General features: G+C 38.2%; 1 protein-coding gene across 12 annotated transcripts in view; it reads right to left on the bottom strand.

Moving 5' to 3' along the window:
- The window catches only part of NUP98 (nucleoporin 98 and 96 precursor), a 105463-nt gene that overhangs the window by 75244 nt on the left and 4083 nt on the right, over positions 1 to 26136 (bottom strand). For 4 of the 12 annotated variants that reach the window (XM_067038783.1, XM_059068718.2, XM_059068723.2 and 1 more), the window contains 9 exons: positions 16776 to 16870; positions 13585 to 13686; positions 13301 to 13477; positions 11629 to 11768; positions 10083 to 10190; positions 8858 to 9038; positions 7115 to 7278; positions 4082 to 4219; positions 2166 to 2253 (listed from right to left, as the gene is read on the bottom strand). In XM_067038783.1, coding sequence (XP_066894884.1) covers positions 2166 to 2253; positions 4082 to 4219; positions 7115 to 7278; positions 8858 to 9038; positions 10083 to 10190; positions 11629 to 11768; positions 13301 to 13477; positions 13585 to 13686; positions 16776 to 16851 — 1174 coding nt within the window. In that variant the 5' untranslated portion in view covers positions 16852 to 16870. Of the gene's footprint in view, positions 1 to 2114; positions 2254 to 4081; positions 4220 to 7114; positions 7279 to 8857; positions 9039 to 10082; positions 10191 to 11628; positions 11769 to 13300; positions 13478 to 13584; positions 13687 to 16775; positions 16871 to 26136 lie in introns of all 12 variants that reach the window. The other 8 variants (XM_059068717.2, XM_059068721.2, XM_059068719.2 and 5 more) reach the window with 3 other exon arrangements.

The following is a 26136-nucleotide window of genomic DNA, read 5'->3' as shown; positions in this document are numbered from 1 at the left end:
CACCCTGCAACCCCTACTAGTATAGGGACTCTTTCTTCTCAGGGCCCCACTTATTCATTAATAAACTTTTAGTGAGCACCTAGTCTATGCCAGGTACTAGGTCAACATTAAGGATTTAAGAAAAAAAAAGGACAATTCAAATTCAGCACATAAGTAGTGAGGCATACCAAATAAAGATGAGAGTTTTAATTTTCAAATCAACAGCCTACATAAACACCTTGTCAGATAGAAAATATATTTAATTCTGAACATGAAGTATGCTATCAAAAAACATGCATTTTCAAAGGGAGCAAAATTACTACTTAAGGGGCAGAAAAAATAGATATAAGATTGTTTATGGCCTTCCAAAGGTCCACAGTACATAAACAGACACAGTATGTATGTGGTATTAAAATCTCATGAGGTGAGAAGATAATTTTTAAGAGGAAAAAGGTCTACAAAGTCTCTCTGGGGAAGAGGGAGTGACAGTGATTAAAAAAAAAAAAAAAGACTGAAAAACACTGATTTAACTCTTAAGTATCTTTCCCATCTTACTTCATAGACAAGAAACAAATACACAAAATTTGATATCCATGCTAACCAAGTCCACTGCCTCAAAACCATTCTTTCATCGAGTATAGCCAAAAAGAATTATAGGTAGAATGATAATCATTACTAGGAGTGAATGAACAACCCAACAAAAGGGGTTATAAAACTCAAATCAAAACATTAATTTAGGAATTGGTACCCGACAAGGACCTATCTATCTCCTTCACATAGTTCATATTTCCATGAACACATATAACGTTCCAATGGATGCTTAATGTAGCCTCTTTCTCCAGTACATGATTATTAAAAAACTCACTGAAGGGCTTCCCTGGTGGTGCAACAGTTAAGAATCCGACTGCCAATGCAGGGGACACGGGTTCGAGCCCTGGTCCAGGAAGATCCCACATGCCACGGAGCAACAAAGCCCGTGCACCACAAATACGGAGCCTGTGCTCTAGAGCCTGTGAGCCTCAACTACTGAAGCCCGCACGCCTAGAGACCATGCTCCACAACAAGAGAAGCCACCACAACGAGAAGCCCACGCACCGCAAGGAAGAGTAGCCCCCGCTCGCCACAACTAGAGAAAGCCCATGCGCAGCAACAAGACCCAACTCAGCCAAAAATAAATTAAATAAATAAATGTATTTTTTTAAAAAAATACTCACTGAAAAACTGTAACTGCTGACTTATGGCAAATGACCATATGTTTGTACTCATCTCCCACTTGATATCCAGAGCCTAATGTTGCATCTGGAACATGAAATCCTTAAAACAAATATTTCAACCACTATTTCCCTTGGTAATGAAATGAACTTTTCATATGATTTATCTCAAAATACGTTGAATTTGTTTGAAAACTTAATTAGGTAGTTATAAAAGACAGTTAAAATAATAGAAATAATGTTTCTATTAAACAAATTTAAAATTTTCCAGCATATCTCTGTAAAGTAGTATAAGGTTTGTTTTTCTGTTATTCAATCTTACATATATTTTCCAAATTTCTTCCAATGAACATGTATTCAAAAATACACACAGCTATAGGAAAACTACTGAACAATCCCCCAAATCAGAGAGGCTTCAACTTCCAATGAGAATCATTAAATCTCAAAAAAACAAAACACAAAACAACAGAACATTAAAAAAAAGAATCATCTAATCTCATCTGTTTACTACTTCCCTGCTTGAAACCTGGCCTAACAGAATGTGTTATCTCAACCAAATGTGTTTCACTTATTGTTTCTCAATTACTGGTGAGATAATCCAAAGAAAATGATTCCTTATTTTGAAAAAAATCTACCTCCATTAGAGAACCAACATTCTGCACAGTACTGCTACTGCATGTGCTGATTGCCCCATTTTATCCAAAGCAGGGAGTCAAGAGAATATAAATTAGTTAAGGCAATTTACATACATCTCTTCCAGGCATCTCAACCCAAGTCCTTGATTTTAAACCTTTCCCTCTGGTACCTCATGTCAAGCCACAGCTTACCTGAGAATTTTAAAATATTCCCAATAATATGAATCAGGAGAATGTGTGGTATAGTCAGTATAACTTTAAGAGAGTCAAACCTGCTTTTTATATGTACCAAAATTGGAAGTGTTTGTATTGGTTCCTAAAGTCAGGGTTGGTTTGTTACCAAAGAGCCCGCCACTGGTTGTACCAAACGAAGGAGCACTGGTTGTGCTGGTTCCAAATGTAGTAAGCTTGTTATTGCCAAACAGGGTCTAAAAAGAACACAACACAGGAAAATATTAAGTAGTATAAAGATACACTCCAAACAGGAAACAGAGGGTTACGTTAGGTACACTGGATTGGGTGTGTGGTGAGGGAGAGATGTCATAATTTTTATAAAAAAGGTATAAAGAAGGATGAATAACTATCAGAAAAACATACTAATCTGAGCAAGATTAACAAGACAGAATGCTCCTGGCTTGAGAAGTTAATGGTAACCCCTCATCAAACATAATATTTCAGTGAGACAAAGAAAACAACAACAACAAGGCAATCAAATATTTTTTACCTGGTAACAGAAACGTTATCATGTATTTAATGTGCCAGTAGAAAGAGTTACAGTAAAAATTTTAAACATGCTACAACATGGATGAAACTTCAAAACATTATGCTAAGTAAAATAAGTCAGTCACAAAAGTTGCGACTCCATTTATATGAAATGTCCAGAATAGGTAAATCCATAGACAGCAGGCCTGAAGTGACTTGGGGGATATGAGAAGTGACTATTAATGGGGATGACGTTTCTTTTTAGGGTGACAAATATGTTCTAAAATTGACTATGGTGATAGCTGTACAATCTGTGAATATGCTAAAAACCACTGAATTTTAAACTTTAAAAGGGTGAATTGCATGGCAAATGGATTATATCCCAATAAAGTTGTTAAAAAATAACTTTCTGAAGCATTAGATAATTTTCTCAATTTTTCACCTCAAATAAGAAATAATAGATTTCAATCTCCATGAAAACAACCACATGATTTGGGGACTTTTCCTTCTTTTTTTTTTTAAACTACAGTTCAAAACTTGTTATGATGGGTACATAATACAAACATATAGTTTCTCTAAGTGGTTTTTACTATTGTTTTTTAGGTCAAGTGTATTCCTATATAGTAATTTTTTACTTAAATGACTTAACAAGGAAAAAAATACAGTTAAGCCTCCACTGGCATGAAGACCTTCAGAATACCAACAATTTTAACAACTTGATCATCACCAAAAGTATTTAATTAACAAATACGATACCAACTTATCACCCAAAATAGAAGTTAGAAATAGGAATTTTAAATTACCTAATTTTGGGCTTCCCTGGTGGCACAGTGGTTAAGAATCTGCCTGCTAGTGGAGGGGACCAGGTTTGAGCCCTGGGCCAGGAAGATTCCATATGCCACGAAGCAACAAAGTCCATGTGCCACAACTACTGAGCCTGCGCTCTAGAGCCCAAGAGCCACAACTACTGAAGCCTGTGTGCCACAACTACTGAAGCCCACATGCCTAGAGCCCGTGCTCTACAACATAAATAAATAAATTTTTTATTTATTTAAAAAAGAAAAAAAAATAACCCTGATTTTTAAAAGCAAAAGCACCTCAACTTAAACTCAACAATTTAACCAATGGGAGTAAACTCCACACAAGTATTGAAACAAACAAGTTTTAAAAAGAACTTACTTTTTGAAAATAAACCTATTATAAGTTGCCTATTTTTAAGTTACCAAATAGCTTTCAGTTACTATCAGTATCAAATCATACACTATAACCCCAAAAAATACTTGAAGAGACTTTTCTTTCTTTCTTTCTTTTTAAATTCAGCATTCTTTTTTATTTTTATTTTTTAAAATTTATTTATTTAGTTTTTTGGCTGCGTTGCGTGGCTTGTAGGATCTTAGTTCCTTGACCAGGGATTGAACCCAGGCCCATGGAAGTGAAAGCACTGAGTATTAACCACTGGACCACCAGGGAATTCCCAAAAGACAGATTTTTCTTAGAAATTCCTTTAACAGATTTATAGACATCTTCAAGTTACAGTCAACCTCAAAAACCTACCGAACCAACAGCACCAAATCCAGTACTGGTCTGCCCAAAGAGACCTGTTCCTGTTCCAAATGCTGTCCCAGTGCTGGTGTTTGTAGCTGTCCCAAAAAGACCTCCCGGCTGTGAGGCTTGGGTTACTCCAAATAAACCCTGTAAAAGGTAATCTAGATTACAAGAAAACCTACGATAGTCAGTTGTCTTTAAAAGTCTTAGATTATTAATAATAGTTGCCATTTTTTTAAGTTTATGTGACAGACATTACGCTAAATACATAGAACATTTCTTTTCTTCACAACAACCCTGAAAAGCAGGGCCATTTTCCGAAAGAAAATAAGACTCAGAGCAGTTAAAAACTTGCCCAAGATGTCACAGCCCCTAAGTGGCAGGACCAGAAATTCGTATCTGTATCTAAGCCTGATAAGCAACACAGTCCTGGACAACTATAAAGACTTTATACTAACTCTTGTGCTCTAAGAGATAACAGGGTTGCCACACTGAAAACAAAATGCCATGACAGAGTGCTTCATTTTCAGAGTTATGCCAAAAGAACATATTAATACTGAGCTGGGGAATGGACTTTGAATCAAATAACTGAAAATAATCAGCTGAAAATAATCAAATTACTCTGGACAAAGGCGTAGTAATGTTAAGTCTTCATTTGTTATGAGAAACTACACAATTTCAAATAAGCAAAGTTTGTATCATCCAATGTTTAAAGATTTTTTTTATGCATTAGTCAACAAAAGAAAAATATTGCATTAATGGGCTATAGCTGAATTGAGAATTCAATGTAGTGTTTTAAATAGCTTTATTGAGATATAATTCACATACCATAAAGTTTACCTATTTAAAGTGGACTATTCAGTGGGTTTTTTCTATGTTCAGTGCTATGCAACCATCCCAACTCTAAATTCAGAAAATTCTGATCACTCTAAAAAGAAACCCTGGACCCATTAGCAGTCACTCCCCATTCCTCGGCAACCAACCACTAATCTACTTTCTGTTTCCATAGATTTTTCCATTCTGAACATTTCATATGAATGGAATCATACAAAAAGTGGTCTTTTGTGAATGGCTTCTTTCACTTAGCATGTTTAAAAGGTCCATCCATGTTGTAGCATGTATCAGTACTTCATTCCACTTTAATGGCTGAATAATAGTCCACTGTATGGCTATACCGCATTTGTTTATCTGTTCATCACTGATGGACATTTGGGTTGTTTCCACCTTTTAGTTATTATGATCAGTTGTATACAAGTTCTTGTGTTTTCATTTCTCTTGGGGGAAATACCAAGGTGTGAAACTGCTGGGTCATATGTTAACTCTTCATTTATCATTTTGAGGCACTGCCAAATTTTTCCAAAGTGGCTGCACTATTTTATATTCCAAACAGCAATCATGAGGGTTCCAATTTCTCCAAATTCTTGAAAACACTCATTATCATTGTCTCTCTTTTTGTTTATAGCCTTCCTAGTGTGGGTATGATGTGATATCTCACTGTGGTTTTGAAATGCAGTTTCCCCGATGCCTACTGATATTGAGTACCTTTTTATGTGCTTATTAGTCATTTATCTTCTTTGGAAAAATGTCTATCCAAGTCTTTGGCCCATTTTTTAATGGGCTGTCTTATTATTGAATTATAAGAGTTAATTGTTTGGACACAAGTCCTTTGTGAGATATATGACTTGAAAATATTTTCTCCCATTTGCAGGTATTCTTTTTGCTTTCTTGATGGTATCCCCTTTGACCCACCAAAGTTTTTAACTCTTAAGAAGCCTGATCTATTTTTCCCTTTTGCTGCTTTTGCTTTTGGTGTACTATCTAACAGATCATTGCCTAACTCCTTTTCTTCTATGAGTTTTATAGTTTTAGCTCTTACATTTGATCCATTTTAAGCTAACTTTTATAGTTACCACAATTGTATAAAGAAAAGGTCCAAACTCATGCTTTTGCATGTGGAAAACCATTAACCCAGCACTCTTTGTTGAAAGATTCTCTCTGCAGTGAACTGTTTTAGTACTCTTGTTGAAAATCAATTAACCATGAGGACTTATTTCTGGACTCTCAATTCTAGTCTCCTAATTTTATATGTCTAGCCTTATGCCAGCATTACACTGTCTTCATCACTTCATCACTCCAGCTTTCTTTTCTTTCAAGACTGTTTTGGCTATTCTGAGTTCCCTTCTATTCCTTTTTGAGTGATTTTATTATGAAAGGTTGTCAAATGTCTTTTCTCTACCTACCAAGGTGACAATATGGCTTTTGTACTTTATTCTACTTTATAGTTTATTACGTTAATATGAAAATATGTTGAACCAACCTTCCTAGGATAAATCTCACTTGGTCACAGTGTATAATCCTTTTTATATGTTGTTGAATTCAGTCTGCCAGTATTTTGAAGATTTTTGCATCTACCTGTACTTTTTTTTTTTTTAATCAGGTAAAGTATCTCTAATTTTAAAACCAGGTATATCCCAAGGATTCTAATCAATCATACCTCAAATTAACCTTTAATTTTATACTTCCCTAAAAGAGTCCCTAGAAATAAACTGCTAATGACTATAAGGACTTTCTCTTCTACTATCTGGACAGAAGTAGCAATTATCCAACATGGCTCTAAGTTTTAGTTCTCCCTTATTTATTTTGATGAACTAAACTTCTTTGCCTGACTCCACTTAAGGGAATGAGCTGAAAGAACCTTCTGAAATAGAGCCAGTAGTTTATAAATATTTTCTCCTATACTCTATGGCTGGAGTCAACGTCCTAAGGTATAGCTTCAGGACTGCCAATTCTAGCACACTAAGCAGCGATTAGTGATGAGAAAATATGCCCAGAAAGGATAAGTGACTTGTTCAATAGCCTCTCATTAAATACAGAGTAGAGCCTGGACTAGAATCTATGTCTTAATTATTCAAAGATTTTGCTCTCTTCCCTTTACTACACATACCATCAACCCTTAAGAACTGCAGTAGAGATAGAACTTGTTAATTTGACATGATTAGAAGCCTCATTACTTAGCTCTACAAATAAGACCTGTTTCCTTACCATGGTGTTGGTGCTTGGCTGTCCTAGTGTGTTGGTATTACCAAAGGAAAAGCCAGTGGTCTGGGTGGTTATGGCCTGGGCAAATGGTTTGCTGAAGAGGCTGGTAGCCTGCTGATTCTGTTGGCCAAAAAGACCACCTGGATTTGTTCCAAATCCAGTCGTACCTTCCAGGAAAAGAAAAGGAAAAATAAATGGCGGAGGGAAATGCCAAACCTCACATTATCTAGTTACTTCAACAGTCTATGTTATTGATTATATATCTAAATTACTCTACATTCATTCATTACTCAAACTGGATAACCACTTCATTGTCTACCTTTCTTCACAGAACTCCAGATTTGGTTCAGACTCTACAAAACTACTCTGACCCCAAGAACCTGGGCTGGGCTAAGTAATCTTCCTTTGTGACCCCATAGCTTTTTGTCTATTTTACAAGATAACACATTACACTTCAAGTCTATGTGTGGGGCTTCCCTGGTGGCGCAGTGGTTGAGAGTCCGCCTGCTGATGCAGGGGATACGGGTTCGTGCCCTGGTCCAGGAGGATCCCACGTGCCGCAGAGCGGCTGGGCCTGTGAGCCATGTCGGCTGAGCCTGCGCGTCCAGAGCCTGTGCTCCGCAACGGGAGAGGCCACAGCAGTGAGAGGCCCGCATACCGCAAAAAAAAAAAAAAAGTCTATGTGTCTTATTTTTAACCTTGTTAGACTAAGTTTTTCTTCAGAACAGGGGCTTTCTCTTTATAGCAATATATCTAGCATAGGGTGACACAATAACAATACTTAATAATGGCTAAACTAAACCACAGAATACCAAAACTGAAAAGAATGTAAATGCCACTTAAACGTGTATTCATTTGTGTATTTGTGTATGTAACTCTATAAAAGGCTACCCCCAAAAATCTAACTTTTGCTTGTTTCTACAGAAGCAAACTGGTGACTAGGGGGAAAAAAGAAAAGACCTTTGGATATGTACGTTTTTGTATCTCATGAACTTTAAATCAAATGTGTATATTACTTTTGCAAAAGTAACACTTTTATAAAGTAATTTAGTAATCATCCTAGACTCCCCTCTTTCACATCCCACATAAATCCATCAATAAATCCCATCGGTTCTACATTCAAACTGGCTCCAGAATCTGATACTTTTACCATACCACAGCACCATTCTCTACAAGCCACATCATCTCTCATGTGGATAGGGCAACAGCTTTTCTAACTGATTTGTTTCCACCCTTGCCCCCAAACAATCTACTCTTAATACAGCAGCCTTCAGAATGATCCTTTATTCATAATCACATGACTTATCTAAACCTTCTAATGGCTTCCTGACTCAAATAAAAATTCAGATCTTGACACTGGCCCACAAAGGCCTATAAAATATATTCCCCTATATCCTCCAATACTTCCCCTTGTCCTCTCCCCTTTGGCAAAAACTCAGGATTTCTAGACTTCTAGTTTCCTCCAGCTGGAATATTCTTCCCCCAGAAATCTGTATAGCTTTATGCTTCACCTTCTTCAGATAGGTCACTGATCAAACACCACTTATCAGTGAAGCCCTTCTTAATCATCTGCACTTAATACTATATTTCTCCCCACACCCCACAAACATACCAGGCATTTCCTATTCCTCTAGCACCCCTGAATCATTTTTCTCCATAGCACTTAAGCACAAAAATGACAATTATGTTTTACTTTCAGTTGTCTGTCCCTCCTCAATGTGGCCCAATATGATGTCAAGTGCTTACTAGTTCCAAAGCCTGTTTTGTTCTGACCATAGGCAAAGCCTGAATTTGTAGTGGAGGAACTGAAGAGTCCTGTTGCACTGGAGGTGGCTGGAGAAGACCCAAACAAGCCAGTTGTGGTACCTGCTCCCACCTGGTTCTGCGGGCCTTTCCGGTTGGCCTGATAATCCTCTAAACGAAGTTCCTAGAGTAAGTGAAAACATATTCCAAATTAATATGCAGCCAAAAAAATTATTTAGGAGGTTAAATATTTGAATTTAGTATTCAATTTCTATGTTCACATAGGAATCATGATTAAAAAAACAGAAAACTATGGAATGGTTAACTTACTATCATTATAGAAAAACATTTCAGCAGTGTGTAATGGACATTAAAATCCATACCATAATTACCATAAAACTACAGGCCAAAGGACCAACCACATCTTAATTTCAATTTTCTTCTACAGACAATAATACTTTCATTTAGACAATAATCTTGTCTACTCCCACCACAAATGTAAAGATTAGCTGATTAAAAGATGGACGATTCTGAGGAATTCAGAAAACTTAGGAAAAGAAGAGATAAAGTTTAACAGTTTTGTCTCACAACTAAGGGTGTTTCTGTATACTCCAAAGAAGCAAGCACAGTTTGGGATGTAAACGAAGCAACAGCAACAACCAGAGATGACGGTCAAAATGTACAACGAACTATCACATAGCAATGATAGTGAACAACCTATAACTCCACACAACAACATGGATAAACATCACAATGTTGAAAGACAGATTTAAGAGTACGTAATATAAGATCCCATCTGTGTAAAATTCAAAAATGGGCAAAACATGGGCAGTCAGGATAGTGGTTACCTTTGGAAGGGGAGGATTGTGACTTTGGGGGCAGTGCCCAAAGGGGACATCAAGGATGCTGATAATGATTTACTTATTGTGTTGCACACTTATGACTGCATGAGTTTACTAAAAACACATGTATGTGCACACAGTGCCCAGTGTAGTATGAGCAACAGCCAATCAGAATAGACTATTAGTAAAACTATACCCGTACATACAAGCTGAATATCATCCTTGCCTAAAACAACAGATATCTATAAATAATATATTAATTAAAAAAAAAATTTGGTTAATCTTTATTTTCTACATAAATCCTAAAAAATAATCAAAAACATTTTAAAAAGCTGCTTCCCAACAGACTCAAAAGGTTAGGGTGATCTGTAATGCATTTTACTGACCTCTAGGGACTTGCTTTCATATTCTTTCATAGCAGTAATACACTGGTGCTTGGTACTGATGTTAGTGCTAACTCCAGCTTTAACCATAGTATCTGCACCAGTTGGAGGCTGCAAAGGAAGATAGAGGCAAATCTGAAAGTCTAAAGAAAACGTTTAAGTTCAAGCTTTATAACCCTACTCTCCCAGACAATTCAACGACTGAACTCTATAACCAGTCCCCTAAGTTCTTTACTTAACAAGACAGTTTTAAGAGTGCTTGATTAAATACATTGCATTCCTCATCTCTCCCTGTATCAAGGTTATCTGCATAAGTCAATCTCAATAACAGTTATCAAAAACTCAGAGATTAATCCCATAACCAAACTATTCAATTATCTACTAAAATACACTTAATAATATATGCATAAGGGAAGCTTTATCCAATTTACCCAATATATACATTTAAACCTCAATTTCTGAGTTCTAATTCCTACTCTGCTCTGAAGTGTCTGCTTTGTGACTGTTGTTGCATTTACAAAATATGGAAGCCTGGTTTTTCCCCCTATAAGCTTATGAGGCAAAAGGCACTAGTAACTAAAGATTCCTACTTGTATTGTTAGTTTTCTCAATTACTGTACTTACCAAGAGACAACACACAGTATTTTTCTCTATCATTTATATTTAACTTTATTTTAAATTCAGGATTCTAAATTCAGTATTATGAATTCACCACCCTGCCTAAGAAATTCTTCATTTTCTGGAAGAATTTTAACAAGTTTTGCCAATCCCTATTTTTGCCAGAGATTTCTATTAGACTAACTGCACTGCCAGCCTATCCTAAGTATCTCCAAAACAATCACATCAAGTAGTATCTTACATCAAGTGGTATTCCATGTATTTTCATAAACAAAATCTTTCATTCTAATCCTCTATCCAACTCCTCTCAAAAAAGCTGAAGAAAACACAAAACTCATTTGCTTCATTTTGCCATTTCACCAACAAAAGTTTTATTTCTAATTGGCACACAGAAACTGATGAGTTATTCCATACAGCTCCTTAAGGAGGCCCTATTTTCAATGATTTTTATAGTTTGCCCCATCATTCCTTCTTTACTTCTGTAAAGAATGGTCGACAATTCAGAGGCCAATTATGAACACAGTAAATACAAGCTCAACCTGATACTTCTTTTTTTCTGGCTGTACCACAAGGCTTGTGGAATCTCAGTTCCCTGACCAGGGACTGAATCTGGGCCACGACAGTGAAAGCCTGGAATCCTAACCACTAAGCCATCAGGGAACTGTAATCAACTACTACTGTAATCAACCTTGTGAATACAAATTTAATTGGTTTGAGTATAATTCAAATATAAATTATAATCTAGATTTATGTTTCATGACTCTTCCTGTCTATTATATAGCTATTCCCAGATATTGTTCTTTACACATATTTCAGGTAGAGTGAGACTAAGCTATGCATAACTGGAAAGAGAAGAAATTTTATGATTCCTCATGCAAAAAAACATACAGGAGACAAAAATATTCCACAAAGATCAAAAGATAATACTTACGTTAAACTTAATAGTAGTCCCAGTAGGAGCGGCTGTAAAACTACTTGGCCCAAAGAGGGAGCCAGATGTGCTACCAAAAGGATTAGAGGTGGTATTTGTAGTTCCAAAAAGTCCCCCGCTGCTGGTACTTGTTCCAAAATCTATAAATTAGAAAGGAAAATGGGATGGTAACAGTAAGGAATTTAAGAATCTGTAAGCTATCCCGGAATTGGCCTGTGGCATTAGAGCAGCACTACTTTCAAATCCTCAGGTTTTCTATCTTTCAAATCTCCCTAGCAAGTACCTTCAAACAGGTATTTCATACAGACACACACAGTTCTAGGCTCACAACTATGAAGTGAAACAAAATCTGAATCTTTAGTCAGCTAAGCGTCTGTAAAGTCCTTGGGCATACTTAGACAACAAGTTAGAAGAAATAGTATTCTGTTTCATTAAATATTTTATCTTATTTCTCTTGGTAAGACCAGATGCTCAATGAACTTGTCTTTCTGACAACAGACCTGGACAAGAGTCACAGTATATTTTATTTACATATATTATTACAAATACCCACATATAACCAAAAAGTTTAAAACAAACAAATGGTCCCATTAGGGTAACCACACATAGGTTAATATAAAATTTCACCCAGAAAAATAATTTAGAAAAATTAGTAGGCATGTTGGTCATTTATAAAAATAAATCTACTTTCCCAAATAGCTGAGTTTAAAAAAATTACTTAACAGAGAATTTAACTGTTATCTAAGGAATGTATTTTTCAAAATATAAGATACTACTTCTAAAGAAATTACACATATGGTACCAGAAATAGCAATAAGTAATACAAAGTTATTTGCCAATATTTAATATTAAGTGACATCCTAATACCAAGTTAAGAGGAATGTGATTTCTCACTGGCAGTCAAACTATTTCTTTTCTAAAAACATGTCCTAATATATAAAGTAAATAGGCATATCTCTTTTGAATTAGTATTTTAGACTACATTATATTGTCATGGTTAAATATTTCAACATCCCCTCAAACAACTTTCCCTTTGTAAAATACTGATAGCTGGCTAACTTACTTATTCTACCATACTAGTGCTGGGAATGGCATCAACTCACAGGGCACACCTGTGCAACTAGCAGTGTTTCTGCCTCAAAGAACTGTGTGGTGAAGTATCCCTGGGCCACATTCAGACTTAAAGAGAAAGAAGCCATCAATTAAAAACACCTGCCATGGCTAAGGAATGGAGTAACCATGTCACATCCAGTATTTACCATTCCTGCTTTAGTCTCTTCAAACCAAAAGTGAAACAAAGGCAGGAAAGTGCCCCTGCAGTATACTACAGTTAACTACACATATTTCTCCTTGAAATTCTCCCTTCTTGACACCTATGACAGTACTCTGACCTGGCTTTTCATCTTATTCTCTGGTCATTCTATATCAGGTACCTATTCCTCGGCATATTCCTTAAATACCAGTGCCCCTCAGACTTCCATTCTTGAAGAGATGTACCCCTTCCCTTCCAGCCTATTAAACTTTTCAATACCATTTTGAAGTTTTCCTCTCCCCCTGTTTTTGCTATGTGGTGAGATAAGGAGGTGGGTGAACACAGGGAAAAGGAGGAGAGAACACATTCAATAAGCAAATCAAATTGTTAGATGCAGATATCCAATGATTTACTACTTACTCCCAAAGCCTGTTGGTTTATTTTGTGCAAAGGCATTGTTTTGGGATGAGAAGAGACTGGTCCCTGTGCTTGCAGTTCCAAACAAGCTGTTTGATGTTCCTGTTGATGTACCAAACCCAAAGCCACTGCTTGTGGAGGTAGCTGGCTGGCTAAATGAATTGGTACCAAATAAGCCTCCTGGAGAGATAGAGAGGGGGAAAAAAGGGTTAAACAGACTGGATTCACTAAGTGAAGCCCTATACCAGCTATGAATAAACCAACTGTATTCCAAATAAAGCCCCTACCTGGTTTGGTCTGTGAATTTCCAAACAGGCCTCCGGTATTGTTGCTAGAACCAAATGCAGATGTTCCAAATGCCCCTCCACTAGTAGTGCCAAAACCAGTATCTGATAAAGCAAAATCCAGGGTCAGAATAAAATCTAAACCAGGTGGCCCAATGAAAGAGGATTTTAATATTTCTTAACATTCTGCATTTGAACAGGACCACTGGTCTAATCTAAAAACTATTTTTTCAAAATTCCATCAGACTACTTATAACAGAGCTGATATTAAGCCACATTTTATTCATTGTCCTGGGTAAAGTAAGGAAATTTAAAAAGCTTATAACTTTTCACTAAGTTAAAGATGATAGGTTTAAAAAAAAAAAGAGTGCCAAGCTACTATGAACTACAGACAAAAATAATCAAAATTTGGGTTTCCTGGTGGCACAGTGGTTAAGAATCCGCCTGCCAATGCAGGGGACACAGGTTCGAGCCCTTGTCCAGGAAGATCCCAAATGCCACTGAGCAACTAAACCCGTGCACCACAACTACTAAGCCTGCACTCTAGAGCCTGCGAGTCACAACTACGGAAGCCCATGTGCCGAGAGCCCATGATCTGCAACAAGAGAAGCCACCAAAATGAGAAGCCTGCGCACCGCAACGAAGAGTAGCCCCCGCTCACTGCAACTAGAGAAAGCCCACACACAGCAACGAAGACCCAACGCAGCCAAAAAACAAACAAACAAAAAAAAAAAAACAAACAAAAAACTGTTAAAATTTTCTACAGACACCGTACACTCCACAGTCTCTGGGATGAATGGTCCTTAATTAAAGGAGCACATCAGAATGACCTGGGAAGTTTTCAAAATACACATGTTCAACTTCCAATCCCAAAGATTCTAATTCCATAGTTCTATGATAGGATATATGTATTTCGGGAAAAAAACCTCCAAAAGTGACTCTGAGATAAACAACAAGGTCCTACTGTATAGCACAGGGAACTATTAATGTAGTCAATATATTATAAAATAAACTATAATGGAAAAGAATCTGAAAAAATATATGTACGTATAACTGAATCACACTGCTATACACCAGAAACTAACACAACATTGTAAATCAAGTATATTTCAATAAAAAAAAAAATTTTTTTTTTAAGTGACTCTGCGGGCTTCCCTGGTGGCACAATGGTTGAGAATCTGCCTGCCAATTCAGGAGACACAGGTTTGATCCCCGGTCTGGGAAGATCTCACAGGCCGCAGAGCAACTAAGCCAGTGCACCACAACTACGGAAGCTGCGCTCTAGAGCCCATGAGCCACAACTACTGAGCCAGTGTGCCGCAACTACTGAAGCCCCCGAGCCCAGAGCCCATGCTCCACAACAAGAGAAGCGACCGCATTGAGAAGCCCGCACAGGACAACAAAGAGTAGCCCCCACTCACCGCTACTAGAGAAAACCCACGTGTAGCTACGAAGACCCAACTCAGCCAAAAATAAATAAATAAATATTTTTTAAAAAGTGACTCTGGACTTCCCTGGTGGTCCAGTGGTTAAGAATCCAACTGGTGGGCACTCTTGGTTAAAAATCAAGGACCTAGGGCTTCCCTGGTGGCACAGTGGTTGAGAATCCGCCTGCCGATGCAGGGGACACGGGTTTGTGCCCCGGTCCAGGAAGATCCCACATGCCGCGGAGCGGCTGGGCCCGTGAGCCATGGCCACTGAGCCTGTGCGTCCGGAGCCCATGCTCCGCAACAGGAGAGGCCACAACAGTGAGAGGCCCGCATACCACACACACACACACACAAAAAAAAAATCAAGGACCTAGATATATAAAATAGTTTAAGAAAAGGTCAGGAGACACTTGTAAAAATTTTCTCTAATATTTTTGTTAAGAATGATTGAGGTTTGGTAGTTATGCTTTTTAAAAACCTTCATGGGGCTTCCCTGGTGGCACAGTGGTTGAGAGTCCACCTGCCGATGCAGGGGACACAGGTTCATGCCCTGGTCCGGGAAGGTCCCACATGCCGCGGAGCGGCTGGGCCCGTGAGCCATGGCCACTGAGCCTGTGCGTCCGGAGCCTGTGCTCCACAATGGGAGAGGCCACAACAGTGAGAGGCCGCATACGGAAAAAAAGAAAAAGAAAAAAAGAAAAAAAGAGGGATAAAAACAAGATTGGGAAAATGCTGATAGCTGAAGCTGGGAAATAAGTACATGAGAGTTTGTTATACCATTCCTTCTGTTTTTGTGTTTAAGTATAAATTTTTAACAAAAAGTTTAAAAGTGAGTGAATAAGGGTTGCTATAGGCAACTAGTGCCATGTGGAGTGGAAGGGGAAATGGATCTCAAGAGGGCTGGTGGGAATTAGGGACCTTGACATTTTAACCGTTGTTTCTTATTCACAGAGCAAATCTCAGAGCAGTTATTCAGTAACTGCATTTTATTTTATTTTATTTTTTTGGCCACGCAGCATGAGGGATCTTAGTTCCTCGACCAGGGATCCAACCCGGGCCCCCTGCAGTGGAAGCAGGGCATCTTAACCACTGGACTGCCAGGGATGTCCTTCAATAATTGCATTTTATTTTTTTTAAGATTTATTTATTTATTTTTGGCTGTGTTGGGTCTTAGTTGTGGCACGCGGGATCACTGCTGCAGCTCGTGGGCTCTTCATTGCAGCGAACGGGCTTCTCTCTAGTTGTGGCATGCAGGTTCCAGAGCGTGTGGGCTCTGTAGCTTGTGGCACACAGTCTCTCTAGTTGAGGCGTGCAAGCTCAGTAGTTGTGGCACGTGGGCTTAGCTGCTCCGGCATGTGGGATCTTTGTTCCCTGACCAGGGATCGAACCCACATCCGCTGCATTGTAAGGCGGATTCTTTACCACTGGGCCAACAGGGAAGTCCCAATAATTGCATTTTAGACGTCAATATTTAAAGAAGGATTTCCTGGTCTGAAAATGAGTAACAAATTATTAATTTCTGCCAAAAGAGCCAATTAATAACAATACTTTAAATACCTTCTACTGATGATCAGAAAACCATGAAAACTCAGAACTTATTTCTCTTTTTTAAAAAATTTTAACAAGATCGTATCCTGGTCATTTTTCAAAGTTATTATAAAAACCAAAACATAAATTAATTCTCATCTAAAACTACTGGAGTGGATTTATTCTTAATAATAGCTTAAGATTTTTCTCCCTCATTTGTTATTTTTTAAAACTTACTCTGCCCAAATGTTGAAGCTGTGCCAAAGCCACCGGTGCCACCCCCAAAGGGTGTTCCAAATGACTTATTAAACATCTTCAAAATCTTCAGAATGCTGGAAAGAAGAAAAAAATTATCACTTTTTAAAGACCACAGAATGCAATGGAATTTTTTTCAGAAAAATGTATCATTCTACAAATTTAGCTAGGCCTATTCAAACTATAGTATAACGTTCACTCTCATTCAATATCCTAAAACTCTATATGATAAAAGACTACATAAAATTGAGCTGAATTGAATTAGTACCATAATGTGAAGTTAAACTTCATATCCCACCAACAACCATCCCTTTAAAACAATGTTTTTCGACCTTTTTTAAAAACCTAAGCCCCCCTTTAATAAAGATTTCAGGTATATTATACCAGATTTTGGTATGCCCCACGTAGTAAGTTATGCAGAATACCCATTAAAAATTACAAGGAAAAAAAAAAAAATTACAAGGATATTCTCTTATCCCAACCACCTGAGAAGCTAAAATTTTTGTCAGGATTTAGTTTCAACAGTTTGCATCGTAAAAAGTTTTTCCCCCATTTGGTATATAAAATGATGTAATATTGTTCTTCAAACTATACACACCTCCTCCTCCCATCTCTAAATCCCAGAGATTCTGGTGCCCTGACATTCTTTTTGAGATTACTTCTTAACACTACTCTCTATGGTCCCCTGCTTATCTATCTTCTACTTCTTCTGGGAATATTACAGAAAACCTTTGGTCAAAACCTCCACTGCATATGAATGAGTCCCCTCCAGTATCCAAACTATACACCCAGTCACACTTAATGAATTGGACCAAAGTTCCAACAAGTACAAAAATGAAGTCTGATTCCGCCCCCCCAGATCTGAATGAAAACAAGGTAAAGGTAGAGTTTACTAAAAAAGTAAACACTTTCCCCCTCTATAAATTTTCCTTAAACTTAGGACATCTGCTACCACTTACCTGCCAGCAGACAAGAAAATAATGAGTAAACTACTTTAAATATGAAAACTCAGAAAATAGTCAATCATGCTTGTTTGGATTTTATAACAGGCATGATGGCTTTTTTATTATTTATACATAATGAAGTTGTTTTTTTTCTTCTAGTAAAATCATATGCCTCATTCATATGATAGAATTAAACATATCAATAACATGTTGAGGTGTGCCCCACAATGTTCCAGTGTCCCACTAGCACTTTAGTATTCTAACACCCAAAACATTTTGTGCAACATTGGGAAAAAGATGAAATAAGAAATGCTTTTTATAGAAAGCAACATTCTGTCCCCTGTGTTCCCCTAGAAAAAAAATTCCAGCACTTAGTTCTTTATCCTAACATCCAGGAATTTAATAACTCCTTCAATTAAACAAAGCTCACTGAAACCAGTGGTTCAAGAGCGCCACATCAGAATTACATGGCAAGCTTTTCAAAGTACAAGCCTCTAGGCCCCATTCCAGAAGTCAGAAACCAAAATGTCCAGGATTGGGATGTAGACATTTGCATTTTGAAAGGCTCCTCAAGTGACTCTAATGCATTCCCTTGGAACTGGAGGCTATATTTCAGGTAATCATCATTTCTCATTCAGTAATGAGATCTGCTTGAAGTTTCCCACCTTCCAATTTATCAGGTGTCACAAAGTGACAGACTGGGCCTTTACCATATTAACTGGTGACTCTCCCTTCCAGGGGAAATATTCTTGGAAGTATAGTTTTGCTTTTCAAAAGTTCATTCAGAATTGACAGTTATGCTAGGGGTCAGATATCTGGACCAACTCATTTTGATTGTACTCTCTCTCATACTGCAGTCTTGGGTCACAGCTCCTACTAAATCCACTTTTATCTGCTGACTAAATTTTTTTACCTGCCACCAGTAAGGTAAAAACTGAGTTGTAATATTGTTATCATGCTAAATCTGCCATTTGTTTTCTTATTTGACCACAAATAGCAATTTATTCATGTAAATCTGACATCTTCCATACAGCTGACATGTCAGAATTCAAAAGCCTAGTTAATAGTTTTTCTCTATGAAATTTGTCCTCATATAGATTTTAGTGTTAATTAGGGTTTCAGTGGCACTAGGTTCTACAGACCAAATCCACAACTTCTAACAATCAAAATTTGATTTTAAATAGTCTTATCCTAACATAAAAACCTAATATCACACATATATTCCACAAAGGATTTTAAGTAGTAATAAAATATCCTGAGAAACACTTCACAGTTTACAAGCCCTTATATATTACCTCAACAACCCTAAAAGGATGGTATTATGCATCACCACATGTATTTTACAGTTGAAGAAACAGGATCAGGTGTTCAGCAAGTTTCCCCAAGGTCAAAGAAGTGATAAGTGGTAGATCCCCAGTTTAACCTGACTTCCCATGGACACCTTCAATCCTAGGATGGAAGATACTAAGAAACAAGCAAGAACATGTGCCATATATTAAGGAAATTCATCTGTTCCAGACCCAAGAACAAGGACAATAGAGGGACCAAATCCAATTTAGACCCTGGAAAAAAAGCTTCTCTCTCAAGCTCAGCCTATCTTTTTGGTTCTGGCAAGGATGAGCCTGGTTTAGCCTCAAGCCTGATTACACTGGGATTCTAAGTGTTTTTTAAAAAACTATCACCATGGAAGCACACCAAGATTTTGGAAACAGCCTCATTATTTTTATCATGATCATTAGAAATTAAAGAATGGCTAATACATTAAACCCTTTGCTCTTCAAACAAATCAATTTCCTGAATATGCTATGAAATGTCAGTGACTCATGAAAAATGCCCCCCCACCAAACAACGTACTAATTCATTCTTCAAAACCTAGTTCAAATGACATGTCTTCTCTAAGCCTTCTCGAACTCCCTTTAGCAATTAGTCATTCCTTTGGGCTTCCATGGCACATTATGATTTGTTTACATATATCTATCTTGACTCTATAGTGGACGCGTGATAACACCAACTACACAGATCTCCCTTTGGGACTCGAGGATTTGTTGTCCCAGCTGCTGAGAAGTACTACCAAAAGATTGCCCTCAGCTGTGGGCCCTCTTCAGAACTGCCCCTGCTGAGAACTGCCTCACCCAAGGTCAGATCATCTCCAGAGGATAGACCATATCCAAAAGCCAGGCAACTTTGCTCCACTTAGGGTAACTCTGAAGAGTGATCCTAGCTTCATACTCTCCATGGATTGGCTGAGGCCTTCATTAAGATACTATCACAATTCAATTTCTTCCTCAGCTCATTTCTGCTTCCTTCTCTCCCACAGGTGGTGATCCCAAGCTCACTCTCTAATAAAACTCATGCAGGATTATCTCCAAGTTAGTGTCTGCTTCCCAAGGAAGTCAACTTCTCAACCTCCCGCAACGATCCCCTCAATACGTAATGAACTCCTCTAAGGTAGGAATAGTACCATTTGTTTACTATCCCCAAAACTAACAATAGGTCTGAAACACAGATGTACTTATTTTCTAAATTAATGATAATCATCATGAATGTGCCTTTAAAACACAGTCTAAATGATCAAGTTACTTTATTTTTTAAAAAAAATATTTATTTGGCTGCACAGGGTCTTAGTTGCAGCATGCGGGATCTAGTTCTTTGACCAGGGATTGAATGGGGCGGGGGGGCTGCACTGGGAGTGTGGAGTCTTAACTGCTGGACCACCAGGGAAGTCCCATGATCAAGTTACTTTAGAAGTACCTTCTAACTTAAAATTATGCTAGATTAATTCTCACAACAAAAGGAAGCCATGAAAGGAAAGATTCTTGGTAGAATTTATCATTTAATTCAGAGGTTGCTAAAGGGAAGATATCACAAAATGGCTGGATACAACCAGCAGACACTTCTTTGGCCTGTTACATATACATACATACACACATACGTGGTATATTATACACATACATATGTATGTATTTTGAAATGTTTATATATATATATTGTCAATCTAACTGATAACATTTAAAATAGGGATATGTCAGAAAAATGATTAAGCAGACTAGGACTATAATCACTTCATGGCAGTAAGAGTCTGGAGCTTAGTAGGAACTGTCTCTTTTGGTCATAGCCATACTCTCTAATGTGCCACAATACCCACCCAGTATCATTCATCTCCATCAGCTGCCTGGCCCCAACAGATTTTGAGTTTGTAACTTCTGATATAATCAGAGAAAGAACTCACACATTAAGAACTCAAAGAGCATGTAAGCCAAGAAATAAGAAGTCAAAATTAGGTGAGAAATGTGAGGAAAAATTCCCGATGATTTAGAATGTGAACTAGGCCTTAAGGGATTAGAAAGAGAGGGAAAGCATAAGAAAGGTACACAGGTAAGAATGGGTTATTTGTGTACCTCTCCTAACTGGCCTTGTATCTCAACACCAAGCCCAGTTTCCCTCATATGATAAACATATAATAAACGTACTTAACAGTTTACTATGTAGTAATGTCATTAACATTAAATTACCCAATTAAAGGAGTGAATCAGAGCATTCTGCTAAGTATGTACCCAGAATACGGTGTATCAAGAGTAAGGCACCACCAGAACATTTGAACAGTTACCCTATGAGAATTATTTCAAGTAAAAGATGTTTAATGAAAAAAAGGAAGTTGAAAAAGATACATTTGGCAGATTCTTTCTGTAAAATAGAAAAGATAATACACTGTTATTTATGGATACATAAATACATAGTAAAAGTAAAAGAGGGAGACTAGTTGTAAAAGAGATGAAGGTGGTTGCCTCTGGGGAGAGGAAGGGAAATGAGGCATGGGGCAGAGATTCAGAGGACCCAAACTTTTCTGTAATGTTTACTTCCTCTATTAACAATAACAAAAGATCTAGAGGATGCAGATATTTGCACTAACTCTCTATTTCCATTAAAAAATCTATTCAAAAAAGAGAAAGAAGTAATCCTGGAGACTGAAATGTGTGGAACTTCTAAATTCATTTAAGTTTAAAGGAATAGCACATATTCAAGTCTTTATCCTTTCAAATACATTAAGCTGGCCCAAACTGAAACCCTCCTAGAGTAAATAATACTAGCTAACATTTGAGTTCCTATTGTGTCCCAAGCGCTTTCTAAGTGCTTTTTAAAAAAAAAGTTTATTCATTTCTTTTTGGCTGCGTTGGGTCTTCGTTGCTGCACGTGGGCTTTCTCTAGCTGTGGTGAGCAGGGGCTACTCTTCGTTGCGGTGTGCAGGCTTCTCACTGCAGTGGCTTCTCTTGTTGCAGAGCAGAGGCTCTAGGCACGCGGACTCAGTATTTGGGGCTCGCAGGCTCTAGAGTGCAGGCTCAATAGTTGTGCGCACGGGCTTAGCTGCTCCGCGGCACGTGGGATCTTCCCAGACCAGAGTTGAACCCCTGCCCACTGCATTGGCAGGCAGATTCTTTTCTTTCTTTTTAAAATTAACATCTTTATTTGGAGTATAACTGCTTTACAATGGTGTGTTAGTTTCTGCTGTATAACAAAGTGAATCAACTATACATATACATATATCCCCATATCTCATCCCTCTTGCGTCTCCCTCCCACCCCTCTAGGTAGACACAAAACATAGAGCTGATCTCCCTGTGCTATGCAGCTGCTTCCCACTAGCTATCTGTTTTACATTTGGTAGTGTATATATGTTCATGCCACCCTCTCACTTCGTCCCAGCTTACCCTTGCCCCTCCCAGTGTCAAGTTTATTCTCTTTGTCTGCGTCTTTATACTGGCAGGCGGATTCTTAATCACTGCGCCACCAGGGAAGTCCTAAGTGCTTTTTAATGAATTCTCTTATAAACCTCCCCAAAATCCAATGAGGTAGTTATTCTTATCCCTATTTTACAAATGGGGAAATTGAGACAGAAATAACTTGCCCAAGACCACAAAGCTATTATTTACTCCAGAAGCTTTGTTCCTAGTCTAGAGTCCAGTCCTCCTTAAGAAAGAACACTGACAACTAAAGGGAAATGACTTTACATTCTTTACAAATAGGGAACCTATAAGACCAAAATTTGGCAGTACTGATCCAGCACTATCAGGACAAAGAGACACTTCTCTGGCAAACATGGGAGTTCTAGTCACCAGGAAGGTAATCTCTTTTATAGGCTGACAATTTATAAGGTATCACCATGGCCTCTATGAACTCTCCTACATAGATTAACTACTTCCTCTATGGATGAACTGACTTACACTTGTTGTAATTTTCTTTTTAGTATAAGATATTTAGAGGGACGTCTCTGGTGGCGCAGTAGTTAAGAATCCACCTGCCAATGCAGGGGACACGGGTTTGAGCCCTGGTCTGGGAAGATCCCGCATGCCACGGAGCAACTAAGCCCATGTACCACAACTACTGAAGCCCACGTGCCTACAGCTCGTGCTTTGCAACAAGAGAAGCCACCTCAAATGAGAAGCCCGTGCACCTTAACGAAGAGTAGCCCCCACTCGCTGCAACTAGAGGAAGCCCAGGCACAGCAACAAAGACCCAATGCAGCCCCCCAAAAACAGTGTCTTTCAACCATTTCAATTTATTCAATTTCCCCTTAAAATTAAAAAAAGATATATTTAGAAAGAAAAAATAAAAATGAAATAGTGCTATACAGAAAGAGACAATGTCCTTAAATTTACTGTTCTCTATGCTCAATCTTCTAATTAATAATTCAGACTGTCAGACATAAGAAAGAGGTAGCCTTAATAACAGGTTAACAGTAGTCCAGTATTCTCCCACTGTCTCAACTAAAGCTCAATAAATTGATGTCCAATTTTCGTGAGCTTTGTGAACTCTGGGCACAATGACAAAACTGTTTTCTTCCAGAAAGTGGTGGACAGACCCTGAAACATGGTAACACCCAGTCAACTGCCAACTTTAAGTGCTATCTGAATGACTAAGCAAGCTTGCTGCTCTCTGACAACAGAAAGTTACACAAATGGGAAGTAATTTTTTCTTTCCACTTCACTGAGTTCCTTTGTACCAAACTCAGTAAAGAGCAAAAACACTAAATATCTGTTAGACAAATGGACTAGTACTTTCTAGTTTACTTTTTCATATAGTCTCTCATCTAATCTTCACAAAAGTACTTAAAAAGACAGGAATTATCATCACAGATAAACTGAATAGAAAAATACTAATTTTTGCCTTGGATGAGAGAGGAGGGATGGCAGTTGAGGAGAATTCCAGGTAAAAGAGACTGGCCTAATCTTAATCACGTAATAATATAGCCCAGCAAAACTTGTTTTACAGTATCCTTCCTATGACTGATCCCCAGATCAAGCCATTCCCTTTGTTAGAACATTCATTCTTCTAAATACTATGTTCCCTTTTTTTTTCTAAAAATTGCTGCTCAAGCCTCACCTGCTTCACATGACTGTCCCAGATTAGACCCTTCAGACTCTTATCAGTATAAAAATACTTCCCCTTCCCCTCCCCCTTTCCAACCCCTATTACATAAACTAATGCCTCCCAGCTGTTTTTAGTTATGCAATATATTTGCTGTTATACCTGCCACTTGAGTGTATGAGTTGTTTGCTGCCCTGGTAAAAGCATCTTGATTTTGCTTCATTTCTCCCATTCGTGTGTAAAATTAACTTGAAATAATCCATAGTGTCTAATACAGCTCCTTCCTCATAGTGCTGAGTAGCATTTTTTCATCCCCTTAACATAACACTCATTTTACAAACTGACATAGTGAAGAATACAATAGCTTTAGAGACAAATCTGTACTAAAAACTCTCTGCCACTTAGTATGTTTGCATTCTCTGTAAATCTAAAATTAATTCAAAATAAAAAGGTAAATAAAAAAACGCTGCTACTTGCTACTGTGTAATTGTAGTTAAGTCATGATATTCAACCTCAGATCTCAATTTCTGTTGATACATCTGAATAATAGGGATTATACAGCCTACACCAAAGGACTGTTAAGAGGACAAAGACGCCTCAAACTAGAGTTCCTCAGGGCTTCCCTGGTGGCGCAGTGGCTGAGAGTCCGCCTGCCGATGCAGGGGACACGGGTTCGTGCCCCGGTCCGGGAAGGTCCCACATGCTGCGGAGCGGCTGGGCCTGTGAGCCATGGCCGCTGAGCCTGGGCTCCGCAACGGGAGAGGCCACAACAGTGAGAGGCCCGCGTACCGAAAAAAAAAAAAACCCACCAAACTAGACTTCCTCAAAAGTAGGTTTGTGTTTAGTTTTACAATATTTTTAATTAGAAAAATGTAATGATTTCCCTCCACTCTAAACTTTGATTGATCAATGCCTAGCTAGAACTTCATACATAATATGACTTATTTCCCAATACTTCAGTGTCATCTACTGACCACTTAACACAACTGTAAAGCACCACTGCAAACAATTATCTCCCCACACAATATACTGAGTCACTCTGGATCATTCATTCACTTCTGCTCATTTCACATCTCTAGCCTCATTCCCAACTACTCACCTTTTTTTTTTTTTTTTTTTTTTTTTGCGGTACCCGGGCCTCTCACTGTTGCGGCCTCTCCCGTTGCAGAGCACAGCACAGGCTCCGGACACGCAGGCTCAGCGGCCATGGCTCACGGGTCCAGCCGCTCCGTGGCATGTGGGATCTTCCCGGACCAGGGCACGAACCCGTGTCCCCTGCATTGGCAAGCGGGCTCTCAACCACTGCGCCCAGGGAAGCCCTCACCTTTTTAATTTACAAAACCATTTGCCTATTTCTTAAGAAGCTTATTCCATCAAGAAGGGTTAGGGGGGCAGATACTAGTAATCTTTGTGTAAAAGAAGCACATTTCGGAACTCTAAACAAAGGTGTGATGATGAGTGACTCCAACACGTATTCAAGGAGGATCAACTGTTCCCTTCCTGAACAGATTAATTCAGGCATTCGATTATTTTTCCCTTGATTGGTGGTTTTCAAATATTGTTAGCTATGGAACCTAGTCCATAAAACAGACATAAGCACAAAAGCTGCCCCGGCTGAAGTAAAGAGGGGGTGGGGGCACAGTAGAACCCCATCAGCTGACCCTTTCAAAGAAGCTTACAGCTGTATGAACCAGTGTGAAAAATCACTGCCCTAGATTAGTGGTTCTCAAAGTGTGGTCCAAAGGCTCCTAGAAGTCCCCAAGACCTCGTTTGGGGGCCCAAGAAGTCAAAACTATTTTCATAATAATCCTAAGACATTATTTGCCTTTTTTAAAAAAAAAACTGTGCTGACCTCTACACCTAGAACCTGAGCATGAAACAAGACAATGGCCCCAAACTGTATAGTCACTGGATTCTTCACTGCCACCCATTTATAGCACACACAAAAATCCCCTTTCACTTAAATGTTCTTGATGGAGCAGTAAAAATTATTGATTGTATTAACACTCGACATTTCAGTACACATCTTTTCAATAC

This window comes from Kogia breviceps, chromosome 7, assembly GCF_026419965.1.
Source record: "Kogia breviceps isolate mKogBre1 chromosome 7, mKogBre1 haplotype 1, whole genome shotgun sequence".
Lineage (NCBI taxonomy): Eukaryota > Metazoa > Chordata > Mammalia > Artiodactyla > Physeteridae > Kogia > Kogia breviceps.
This window is presented reverse-complemented; position numbering and strand designations above follow the sequence as displayed.